Genomic DNA, 13,215 nt, shown 5'->3' with positions numbered 1-13,215 from the left:
AAGGAAAGCAGTAGTTACCCAGTAAATTGCTTCAGTCTGGATCAATGGCGTAGTTCCACTTACCAATGCAGATGAGCAGCTCTCCAGGTGTAGACCATCAGTGAGGTCATAAACATAAGGGAGAAGTTTGAAGTTGTCATTGATTTTAAAATATCATAAAAGAGATAACTGTAACTCCTGACATTTCACAAACATCAGCAGTGGAAAACAGAAGACAAGGGCTTAGGGAAATGCATAGCTCCCATTGAATGAAGACAGCATGGTCTTATTTACATGAATTTTTCACATTAGGGGAAAGACAGGAAAATTCCTCCTTCTGGGAAATAGTTCTTTTTTTCTACTTTTTATAGGTTTAATGATCAACATATATTGTATCTCATAAAAAGATCGCAGAAACCTCATTGGAAAAACAATTCTTCTGAAATTGATTTCCCTTTTTGCTTTAACAGCTCCAATAAAGCACACACAATCTTGTGGGGGTTTTCCACTCTAGCGGTTGTATTGTTTTAATTAGCTCATGTGTGGACCAGATAATGATTTTAATGATTGATGATTCTGTTCTGAAGAACTATCTCACTAGTTGTTAAATTAAGAGCTTGCTCAGGTTTCTGTGGAAAAATAAAAGTTCTGATTTGGTTGAACCCTTATTGGTTTCACAAAGTTGAATATTTTTTCCATAGTCATGGGATAATCATTGTGGCATGGAGGTGACCCTTGTCTTTGAAGGAGATGACTTCAGAGTATAAGCTCTTCCACGTCCCACCAGTCTGGAAAAACTTTGAGGAGGGAGCTATTGTTGGACTGGATATCTGTTGGATATATCTTTAGACCAGCCCACTTAAAACCTGGTGGGAGGCTCATTGATAACTTGGCCATAAGACAATGAAAGTTTTCACAACAACATCTCCAGAATACCATTTACTACATTACTAAGTTACTTTTACTATGTTAAAGAGATGTGATCCTCATTGGTGGGATGAGTATCCACACAGACAAAATTACAGTCTCCAACTGGCGAATTATAACAAAAAAGGTTACACAATTAACTGATTCCAGGTACCCATGATAATACCCCATTATCTTACTAATCCTCAAGGGGCCAAGTTAATATTCAAGTTTCCCTGGTAGGTACAAATGTCCAGGAAGGAAACCAATGGTTTGTATAGCTAATGTAAGTGACTTGTTCTAAAATGACAGATAATATGGCCACCAGCTTCTGAGCCAAACACAGGAAGAAATTAAGCTCATGGTCTACTATAATGTATAATATACAGAAAACAGATAAGAATATGTAGATACCTCATAGTAACTAGTGGAAAGAACTGATTCTGCAGTCTTTGGAATGATGGAACATATCCTCCCTACATAGGAATTCCAGTTACCTAGTTATTAAAAAATCAGCAACACCAAGATTGTCCAAGCTATCTTGTTTAGCTAAGCTGCAGCAAACTCTTGATTAGATTCATATTCTGCACAGTGGATTAATTATAACTCATTTATCCAACATTTAGAGGTCTAATCTGGAAATTCTGAAATACAACATCAGAGAGAGCTGTATTGTATGGTGTCATGTAGTATATATTAAGTAAGAGAAAAAGCCTCCAAGAATAAGCAGCATTGGCTAAAAGAAATCAAATTTAGATTGTGATGGATTCTTCTAACCAACCAGGAAAAAAAAGAATGCCCTCATTGGCTAGAGATGGTGCCAAAAGTTAATCCCAGCTGGAGTCAACCTAAGAAGGAATATGAAAATTAGTAAGGAGGAACAATGAAAAGAAAGAATTATGCAGATGATACAAAGCTAAGAGAATCACTGTTAGTCAATAGCAGCAGGATCCAAAAAGGTCTCAACAAATTAGAATGATGGTTCTAAGGTAGAATTTAATAGGTGTCCATGTAAAGTCCTGCACTTGTGTTAGGAAAATCAACTACACAACTGTGGAATAGGAGAGATAAACAATTGTTTTATGGGGAAAAAAAGATTTTAAGTGGACCACAGATTCCCTAATAGTGTAGGGTGGAATCCAAATTAGTTAACTCAGTCTCAAGTTGCATTAATAAAAGCACAGTGTTCTGCCATTTTGTGGTGGTCTGCCTTCATCATACCATATCTTGAGTGGCATGTTAATTTCTGAAAATCACATTTTAGGAAGAATATTAACAAATTAGAATGTGCCAGAGGAGAGTGACCACGATAATAAGAGGACTAGAACTTGTCACAAAAAGGATTATGGCATATAAATGTAATGGAATACTATTGTGCTATAGGAAATGATGAACAGGAGGACTTCAGAGAGGCCTGGAAAGACTTATATGATCTGATGCTGAGCAAAAGGAGCAGAACCAGGAGAACTTTGTGCATAGCAACAACCACAGTGTGCGAGGATTTTTTCTGGTAGACTTAGAACTTCATTGCAATGCAAGGACTTAAAAAATTCCCAATGCTCTTTTAAGGCAAAACGCCTTCCACATCCAGAAAAAGAACTATGGAATTAGATCACAGAATGTAGCAGATCATTTTCTTTTGTCTTATGTTTTGGTTTGTTATATGATTTCTCCCATTCATTTTAATTCTTCTATACAACATGACTATGGTGAAAATGTATTTAATAGGAATGTATGTATAGAACCTATATAAAATTATATGCCATCTCAGGAAGGGAGGGGAGAGGGAAGGGAGGAAGGGAAAAAAATCTAAGTTATATGGTAGTGATTGTAGAACACCGAAAATAAATAAAAGAAAAAAAGGAGACCAAAGGTTAGCAAAAATAAACGTGCAAAAAAAATTCACAAGACAAAAAAATTAATTATACAGGACCAAAACGAGACAAGAAATTCCATATACTATAGACACAACAATGGATAATATGAAAAAATATCATAAAGTAAAATGATAAGAAAGGAAACTGTGTTTATGTTTAAATGAATTTGCCCAGATTTGTCACTCATTACCAAACCCTGTTAACTCCTGGTCCATCATGTTATAAATGTGATCTCCCCAACCCCTGACTGTATCTGTTTCCTCTAACATCTGGTGTTGCTTCTTGTTTACAGGAAAACCATTAGTGAAGACATCAAGGATAGCTGTGACCAATACAGACTTACCTGCTGTCACAGTTGATGTGGGAAGTGTCATTAAAACTATCCAGGGAGTAAATGTGACCATCAGCTGCCAAGTTGCAGGTGAGGAATGACTCATTGTCCTTTCTTGGGAACATTCTGGTCTGAATATTTCCCCCATGAGTATCTCCTTTGTAAGCATTGTGATACCCACACTAATCCCTGTGCCTGAAATGCCAACTATCCCCCTAGCTACCTGTTGAAAAATTCTGCCAATCCTTCCAATTCCAACTCATGAAGCCTTCCCTTGCCTTGCCAGGACTCTCTCCCTTAGATCTTGTCTGGATAGAATTCGTTTATCTCTAAGTTTTGTAACACGTGCTGATTATGTTATCTCATTTGAAACTCATGCAACCCTTTGAGCTAGAGAAGGAAATGGCAAACTCACTCCAGTTTATTTGCCAAGAAAACCCTAAATGAAGTCACAAAAAGTCAGATATAACTGAAATGACTAAAAACATTATTATTATTAATACCAGAAATATTATTAACCCCAATTTGTAGACTAAGAAGCTGAAACTCAGAGGGGTCAAGTGACTTACCCTTGACCATACAAGCAGTAAATGTCAAAGGCAGCATGTAAACCCATGTCTTCATGACTAATTTCAACCCTCTAGTGTAGCACAAATACTTTTCTTTCTAGGGTTTCTTTTGATAATAGCAAATCCCTTTGCTTAAAGGATAGTGTCTACTATAGTAGGAACCCAGAGAAGAGATCCTGCAAATTAACTTTATTATAAATTTAACAGTGTATATAAGAAAGAAATCAAATAAATATGCGAAATGAGAAATAAAATATTCTCTAAATCCTTAGCATTTAACAAGGTAGAACCAAACAAAAGAACAAGTAATCAGCAAATAATTCATTTGCTCCACCATTCCATTCCAATGTATGACTTCTTTAAAAGAATTTACATCAAATGTCAACTTTCAGTGTGTGAAAAAAACTCCATGTACCTTCTACCCAGCCCTCAAGAATGAAAGAAATTAATCCATCAACAAAAAATTAATGACAATTGAAAATTCATCCCATCGCACTAGTTCTGAATAATTTTGCCTCCTTGCCTTGGGTATATCATCATTCTTTAGAATTGCAAGCATCCATAATATCTTCATGGTGGGTATTTCCTCTAGATGTAGATAATCCCTTCAATACTTTGAACCAATCCCTAACGGCTAATCCAATGATAACTTCTACACTCTTTGATACACCAATTCTCAAATGACAGACACATAATCCATCACTAGACCTGTGATGAAAGCCTTCCTAACTTGGCAGGAGCCTCCAAAATTGGTGTTCCACTAATATAAACTTCAAAAACCCAGAGTCACTTCCATGCCATGGATGAACCATCATTACAAGAGGTCATTAGTTGGGATGATCCTCAGGACAAGACATAAATCATTCTCCGTCTAGATTCAGAAAACATCCTCAACTTGAGCAACATTTTGTTAGGTGCTGTGGTTTGTCACAGAGAGGCAGCTAGCATGGGCTGGGTGGGGGTCCATACTTATAAATACAAAATCTCAAAGTCAGAAGGGATCTTGGAGATCATTTAGTCCAACCATATCATTTTACAAATGAGGAGTTCAGAGAGATTAAGTGACTTACCCCCAAAGTTACAACAGCCAGTAAATGACTAGAGTTGAGACTCAAAACCAGCTCATTGGGCTTTTTTGCACCACTTTTCACTACCTAGGAGGGAAAAGGTTTCTTGTCCCTTTAGGCCCTCTTACTGTTTTGGAGAGAGTTTAGGAGGTGGATAAAGGTAGATCCAGCTTGAATCTGGAACCAAGAGTGAGAAGAACTCAAACTAGGGGTGATTAAAAAGGACAAACTGACTAAACTAAGAGGGTCAGGTAGATGCGTATTGAGATAAGTATAAAGACAAAGTTCAAACAACCAACGGTAATAAGACAAGTGAGAGAATTCTCTCATCTCTCTTTGACCCTTTTCCCATAGAAAACTTCTTGAACCTATGGTTACATGATGTGTTTCTGCAGTCTATTAACAACACAATTAAACTAGAATGTATTTAAATACCTACTTAATCAGTGCAAGGGCACTAGATAGTCCGGAAAAATTGCCAACAGGGTGATGAGCAAAAACAAAAAACATTCACATTTACAACATGACAACCAGGCCAGGATGGAGTTAGCTTTTTTATTCTCTCTGGGATTAAAGGAGAAAAATTACAGTATGACTCTTCTAGGCAGCTCAATAGAGATTCAATTTACTAATCCTGTAGTTATATCTTCTTCCAGGCCCCTTGTGATCAGACTAGTTCATTTTCGGCAACAAGGGGGAGCATTATGTTATTGATATGATATGAGGAAAAATTCAAGGCAGACTATTTTACTTCCTCTTTGTTGGCTCTAAAGGGCACTGGAGTGAGTAGAAAGTACAGCTCATGCAAACAACTTGTAGGAATCACAGCTTCAGGCCATGGTCTGTCTTCTGAGGCAAATGAAAGCTTCTGGTATTTTTATGCTCCATTCTCCCCGTTCAAAGCATCCTTTCTGTCACATCATAATATGCTATGACAAAAGTAACTGGCTGCAACCTGACTAAAGCCTACCGAGAGAACGGTAAACAAACAAGCTAGCAGAGATGCATTCCGGAAACTCATCTCCTGCCCATGCTAATTGAAAGAATTCTACTGAAAATAGAATATACATAGACAGCTGGGTAGCACAGTGGATAGAGCACCAGGCCTAGAGCCAGGAAGACTTGAGTTCAAATTTGACCTCAGACACTTAGCTGTGTGACCCTGTCAAGTCACTTAACCCTGTTTTCCTCAGTTTCCTCATCTACAAAATGAGCTGGAGAAGGAAATGGCAAACCACTTTCATATCTCTGCCAAGAAAACCCCAATTGAGGTCATGGAGAAGCAGATATGGCTGAAATAACTGAACGACAATAAAAATGTATCCAAAATAAATACAGGGTAAATTTAGGAGAAGGGAACAGGACCAGCTGCAGGGAATCAGGAAGCCTTCATCTAGAAGGTGGCATGAGTTATAGATCCAGAAATGTGGAGAGGAGGTGGATGTGAATTCCAAGGGCAGTAGACAGTCAATGCAAAGGTACAGAGACAAGAGATGGGTTGCCATATGTAAGCAACAGCAAGGACAGTTTAGCTGGGTTGTAGAGTATAGGAAAGGGAGTAAGAGATGATGAGACTGGAAAATAGGTTGGGTCCAAGTTGAGAAGGGCTGAAAAAAACACAAAGGAAGTTTGCATTGCATCCTAAAACTCTAAAGGCAAGAGGAAGCTGCTGGAGTTTATTGATTAGGGGAGGGAAATGGTTAGGCTTACATATTAGGAAATAAGCATTTATTAAGTCTCTACTGTGTTCCAGACACTGTGCTAAGCACTTTACAATTATATCTTATTTGGTCCTCACAACAAACCTTTGAGGTAGGTGCAATTATTGTCCTCTTTTTTTACAGATGAGGAAACAGAGGCAGACAAATTTCAAGTGACTTTTGAAGGGTCATACAGCTACTAAGCATTTGAGGCTGGATTTGAGCTCAGGTCTTCCCAGCTCTATCCAGTCCAGTGCTCTATCCATTGCATCACCTAATCTGCTTCTGCTGTTAGGAAAATCAGTTTGACAGCTATGGAGAGAATGGATTGGAAAAAGGAGATGATTTGTGGCCAGGAAACTAATTAGGAAACTAGATGAGGAGTCAGACCACCTAGGCTTGACCTCCAGCTCTGCTATTTACTACATATCAAGTGAAGTACTATGTAAAAAAATGCTTTGCGAACTTAAAAATAAATGCCAGCTAGTATTATTATCATGGCATCTATTCTTTTTCATCCTTTTCAATAATATTCATATTGAAATAGTCCAAGGACAAGTTATTTACCCTTATTTTTCTTTTAGATTTAGTGTTATATGAACTAGTACACAAATAAGGAAAAAAATCACTTTTTTATAATTGAATAAGAGTATTATGATGTAAGTTCATCTTCCATATATTCATTGAAGGCATCTTACAGACAAGTCTAGCAGCAGATGGGATGACATGTCCCTCATGCTATTTACCACATGGTTTCAATTTCTTGTTCAGGTCTCTATAGTTTGCAATTTTTCCATTACATATAGTTTGGGGGTATTCGATACGGCAGAATCTTTTAAAAATGTCAGTGTTAAATTTATATGGATCATTGTTACATCCAAGAGGTTGCAGGCAGTGGTTCTGTCTGTAACGATGCTATATAGTTCTTTCAGATTTTATATGCTGAATTCTCAAGAATTTGGAAGGATTTGTAATTGTAATATGGGGATTTATATCTGTATATTTATATTTGTAATATGGTGTAATTCTGGTTATTAACCATGTCTTCCTAAATATCTGACAAATGCTAAATTTTTGCATCCCGCCCATGTGTTACATATTTTCTACCACATCGTTGCAAAACCTGATTAATCAACAAGTTTGGGCTCCTTGGGGAGAACCTTTCTGTAGTTTCTTGTGGCAGTCACCTGATCTTGAATCACTGTCCTCCTCATCCTCATCATCCTCATCATCTTCATCATCCTCATCATCATCGGTGTTATCATCATTTTCTCAACTTTTTCAATGGGGTTAAGATGAAAATGGTCCTGGGACAAGACACAACTCTCCTCTTATTCTTTAATATCCAATGTTCTATGAACAACTGCCCAAATGGATAACTGCTTTTTGCAGTTGAATAAAAGTCTTAAGATAGAAGCTCATCCTCTGTAGGCTCACTGAAAACATCCTTGGTATAACTCCAGTAGCAGACAGAACAACAGGGATGATGTGTACCTCATCCTGTTCCCCCATGATTTTAATCTCCTTGGCCAGGTTTCTATATTTTGAAAGCTTTTCATTCCATAAAGCTTGGAAGTTTTGAGTATTTGGGATAGTGACATATATTAAAAACATTCTTCTTAAGTTTTTATGAATCATCGTGATGTCCATGGGATTGTGGGCAACAATTCAGTCTGTGATAATGATCTGGTTCCAATAGAGTATATTGGCTGAGTTCCTCAGGATATGTTAAGGTCTGTATTTGTACTACAGGGATTTGTCTTCCCTCAATCCTTGAAAGAGAGTGAGTTTCCAACGTATATAATTCAAGCCACCATGCCATGTCTTGCTAGGTATTCAGTAGGTGCTAAATGTTTATGGTGTGCAGTGATACATTGCGTTGTTTCTAAGTTTCCTTGCATTTTAATTATTATAATTATCTTTTAACTTAGGCAACTCATCCTCCTCAATGCTTCAGTTTTCCTTGTCTGCAAAATGAAGTGATTCTTTCAGGTCCCTCCCACACTAACATTTTGTAAAAATGCTTTCACAGGTAGTGATATCATCACATCTATTCCCAAAACATCTCTGTCACTTTTCAGTCATTTTTTCAGTTGTATCAACTCTTCATGACCCCATGTGGGGTTTTCTTGTCAGATATACCGCAGTGGTTTGCCATTTCCTTTTCAAGTTCATTTTACAGATGAGAAACTGAGGCAAACAGGGTTAAGCGACTTGCTTGAAGTCATACAGCTAGTAAATGTTTGAGACCAGATTTGAGAAATCAGGAGATTTCTCACAAGAGAGAAATCTTCCTGACTCCATGCCCAGCCCTCTACCCAATGTGAAGAAATACAAGATTCTAAAAGGGTATGCACTTGAGAGGGAAAGCATTATGGGAGCAAGGGTCTCTGATACAAGTGGCAGTGTGAGGGAAACACTATTAAATCACTTGGACTGTTTCAAGAGACACAAAGGTCAATATATAAGGCAGTTGTGACAAATAAGAGAGTAAGAGCAAAGCTTTTCAAACCTATTTTGGTCATCTCTACAGAAGAGATACCTCCCAGAATTCTGTGATTCATTATTCATTTTTTTCTACTCTCTTGTTCTGATTATCTCTGAGACACATCAAAGTCAGCAGTAAAACAGCTGGATATTGTTCCACAAGGCATCCTAAGGGCTGTTCTTTGACTCAAGCTGATGGCTCAGATCACTCTTTACCAAAAGCGGGTGTGCATGCCAACACCACCATATCCAAAAGTTCAGGACAGAAGTCAGTATTCGGGTTAGAATGTACAGCTCTGGCTCCTGTAGAAAAATCCTTTAAATAAAAGCCTTCAGAAGAGAAGGCTTTTAAATCAAAAAACTATTTCCTGTAGAATTTCTCTTCAATGGGAGCTGTTGCTGCTGTTGCCAGCACTGCCAAGAGGCAGGGATAGAGGACACGTGCTGACAGGTGCCGTTAAATCACAACAGATCATCCTTCTATGTGAGAAACAATCAGAAGGTCTTTTTTTGGAAGACTATGGAGACAGCTTCAAGCCTTTTCTCTATTTTTAAAAAATATAAACACCATTCCACCTATTGATACAACATCTCTTTCCTGATGGGTTTCTCCACCCATTTTATAATACATAACCACCAAGTCAATTGGATGTCCCATTTTATGCATGGGGATGAGGCAACAAGTCATGAAGTCATGGAGATTATATGTTAGAAGATCACCTAGTCCAACTGCCTATAAACAGATGAGGAAACTGAGGTCTGGAGAAGGAAAGTGACTTGCCCAATGTCACACAATTAAATAGAGGAGGCCAAAGTTCAACCCAGGTTTCCTGATTTTAAATGCAATTTTCCAAGTGTCAGTCATTTTCAAGAATCTATTTTATAACATCTAAGTGCTATGCTCTGAAGTTGGTCTAAATGACCCCTGCTTTACAAATGGAGGCAACAGGTATATGGTGATAGAGTCACTCATTCTTCTATTCATTGAAACACCAAAATTCAATGAAGAATGCCCTTTGTTCAGAAGATTATGCTTGGTACTGAGGGAATATAGAAACATGAGCAAAATATGAAGCCTGTGCTCCAGGAGCATTCCATTTAACTGGGGATATAAGATGCATACTCAGATAACTGTAACATAATGGAATTTGGTAACTAGGTAAGAGACATACAAGTACATCACTATGAGTATTCTTAAAAGGAATTGGGGTTGGGAAAATCTTAATGGAAGGGCTGGTACTTGAACTGGACTTGGATGGATTTCAGCAGACAGATGTGATAGGGAAGGAGTACAAAACAGGCAAAGAGGAAATAGGAATAAATGTACAGAAATGTTACTGATGAGATATGAGGCAAGATAATATGATGGAAAGAGCCACTGGAATAAAATAATAAGGACCTAGGTACAAATTTCAACTCTTCTGCTTGCTACCCTTGTAGCTGGCCATGGTCCTCGGATTCTCATGTCCTGCTCCTTCAAATGAGAGAGATGGACCAAATGACTCCTAAGTTTATTTAAAAGTTCTAAATCCTAGGACCTTCAGGAATGGATGCCAATCACTTGGAGGTGCTAATATCCAAGCTGTACTGAGTTCTCCTCACCTAATAATAGTTCATACTTATATGCCACTATAAAACACTTTGAGTGCATTATCTCCTTCTGTCTTCACAGCAAATCTGCAAGTAAGATGCTATTATTATCCTCATTTTACAGATGAGGAAACTGAGACTTGCCCCAGGTCACACAACCAGAAAGTGTTTGAGGCAGGATTCAAGCATATGTCTTGATTCCAAGTCCAACATTCGTCATCATACCACACTGCCTCTGGCCTCTCCTGTTTTCATTCTTGATCTGTTTCTCTTTGTGACCAAACCATGCTACCTGACATAATGAGAAATCAATATTATGGCATGTAATTTAACAGATCTAGAATCTATAGCTTTGAGATCCATCTGGAATTTAAAATATGGAGAAAGTGATTGGGGTCTTTGAGGGCACTGCTGTGAAAACAGGCATGCCTTCCCAAAGAGAGGCGAACATTGGCCCCATGCTCTAAGTGAAGTCAGGTTGAGAGCTGAGGTCATTTGCTCATTCAAAAAGCATTTATTGATAGAACTAAAGGACCCTTTAGGCAAGCTCCCTTGTTGTGAATCACGTGCTCTTTGGAAGTCATTAGTTCCTCGAGGGGAAGAAAAGCTGGGAGGTCCAGACCCCTTCCTATACAGTCCATGTAGAAAAGGACAATTCAGAGTCCAGTAGAAGAATTGGCTACAGACGGTGTTCTTCTGGGGTAACCTCCTTTTTCTTATTTTTTACCAGACAGAATAAGGCCAGGGAACCTTTGTGGGCAGTTTACTTACTACTTATTAATTGGTATTTAGTTTTTCTTTTAAAGTTTAAAAACTAGGCTTACATCTTGAGCTTTGGTGTAAAGGCTCTTTCCTTTTAAGATCACGTCCTTATTGATAAGTTCATGTAATGCTCTTGCTCCCCCTAGTGGTGAGACCTGAAAAAGCAGGTTTAACCATTCACCCTCCCCTCTTATCTGTCTGTATGTGGAGGAGACATCCTAGTCAGGATTCTCAGATAGGCTCGTGAGCCATTTGATTCCAGAAAATCTGTGCGAGCTACTGATGTGAGAAGACTCTAGAAAACTTTAACTCCTCATCCCTTTTCAGGGAATATTCCTTCTTCCCCAGCCAACGTGCTGGTTCCAGGTGGTTTGGATTCCATTATGATTCATCAGCAGAATAAAAGGGAAAAACAAATCAATCTTTTGCCCAGGTGATCAGAGGTCTCAGATGTGCCAAACCCTTGGGCTGCCCATCCTCAAAAACCACCAAGTAGAGGAAGGAAACACAGACTAAATCAAGAGCAGCTGCCTGATAAATGGGTGAACACACACAAGGCAGCAAGGCAATGGCTCCAAACAGAGAGAAGCGTTATTGTCTGGGAACCTGAGCAGCCAGGGTCCGTTATAGATTGGACAAAGGAAGAGTTCACTATTTAGCCCCAAATAGGACTAATAAATATTTATTAAAGAAAGAAAAGAAGGAAGGAAGAAAACAAGCAAGCAGTTGCAGGAGGGCAGTATGGTATTTAATACAACATTTATTAATCACCTGTCATGTACAAAATACTTGTACCTGGTGCTGGACTTTCCAACAGACAAAAATCAAACAATGCTTGCCCTCACTTACATTCTCCTGAGGAATACAAAGTAATTTCAATGGATGGATCTGGGAAATCTCACATAGGTGGTATCTGCTCAACTGTGGTTTGAAAGAAGCTAGAGATTCTTCAAGGCAGGTGTGAGGAGGGAACACATTCCAGACATGGAGAATCAATCCCCTGACCAAAGTAGGAGAGTCAGGAGAGGGAATTCTTTATTCTTTCATATGAGACATGTTCATCATATAGACTACATACAAAAAATAACTGCAAGGTATCTGGGGGAGGGGAAGTACAGGATTCATGGCAATTGGGCCAAGCTTTGAAGGAGACCAAGGTCTCTAAGATGTAGAAGGAAGGAGGGGGTACAGGACAAGTATGGTGGGAGAGGCTGGGGGGAAGTGTGAGCAAAGTCCAATAGAAATTTATGAAGAGCAAGAAGGTCAGTTTGGCTGGACCACAGAATGTGGATAAGGGGATAGGGAAGGGTAGTAATATATAATAACCCTGGAATGACTGGTTGGAAACAGGTTGTGAATGGTTTAAAATGCCAGGCAGAGAAATTTCTGTTTTATCCTAAAGGTAGCGGATAACTCCTGGAGTTTGTTATAAAAACAAAACAAAATGAAACCATTTTCCTTCCAAAGAACTCAAGGTGTTCTTAGCCAGCTTGCCCAGCCACTTCATTATAATATTAATACCCATTTTTGTGCTGGACCCACCACAGGAAAGCCAATTGTTAAACTTTCATTGGGAGCATTTACACCTTGGAATTTGGCAAACATTACAAATCAGGGCATAATTTATTATTTTGTGGATTGCTTAGACTTAAGAAAGTGATGGAGAAAATGTTAATGATGCAAATTAAATTTAAAAGTAGGTTGTGAATACATGTTTTTGGAGAGTCAGTTGTTAAACATTATTCAGCACACCCTTGGTTATAATTCTATGACTACAGGATAGCTGCCCACTTTAGTAGCAACCCTGAAAACAGACTCTTCCCTCACAAGAACTTTTAATAGAGTTTCATATTAAAAATATGAACAGGATGACTGTGAGATAGAAGATAGAAAGATAGATAGACAGATAGATAGATAGATAGACAGACAGACAGACAGACAGGCAGG

The 13,215-nt window shown here is 38.4% G+C and overlaps 1 protein-coding gene across 6 annotated transcripts in view; it reads left to right on the top strand.

Moving 5' to 3' along the window:
• The window catches only part of ADAMTSL1 (ADAMTS like 1), a 1,091,970-nt gene that overhangs the window by 1,024,358 nt on the left and 54,397 nt on the right, over window positions 1-13,215 (top strand). For all 6 annotated transcript variants that reach the window (XM_072655697.1, XM_072655722.1, XM_072655679.1 and 3 more), the window contains one exon: window positions 3,055-3,183. In XM_072655697.1, the coding sequence (XP_072511798.1) occupies window positions 3,055-3,183 (129 nt within the window). The remainder of the gene's footprint in view (window positions 1-3,054; window positions 3,184-13,215) is intronic.

The sequence above is a fragment of the Notamacropus eugenii genome, chromosome 1, assembly GCF_028372415.1.
Source record: "Notamacropus eugenii isolate mMacEug1 chromosome 1, mMacEug1.pri_v2, whole genome shotgun sequence".
NCBI lineage: Eukaryota > Metazoa > Chordata > Mammalia > Diprotodontia > Macropodidae > Notamacropus > Notamacropus eugenii.
The sequence above is the reverse complement of the archived record's forward strand: the minus strand, read 5'-3'. Positions and strand labels throughout refer to the sequence as shown.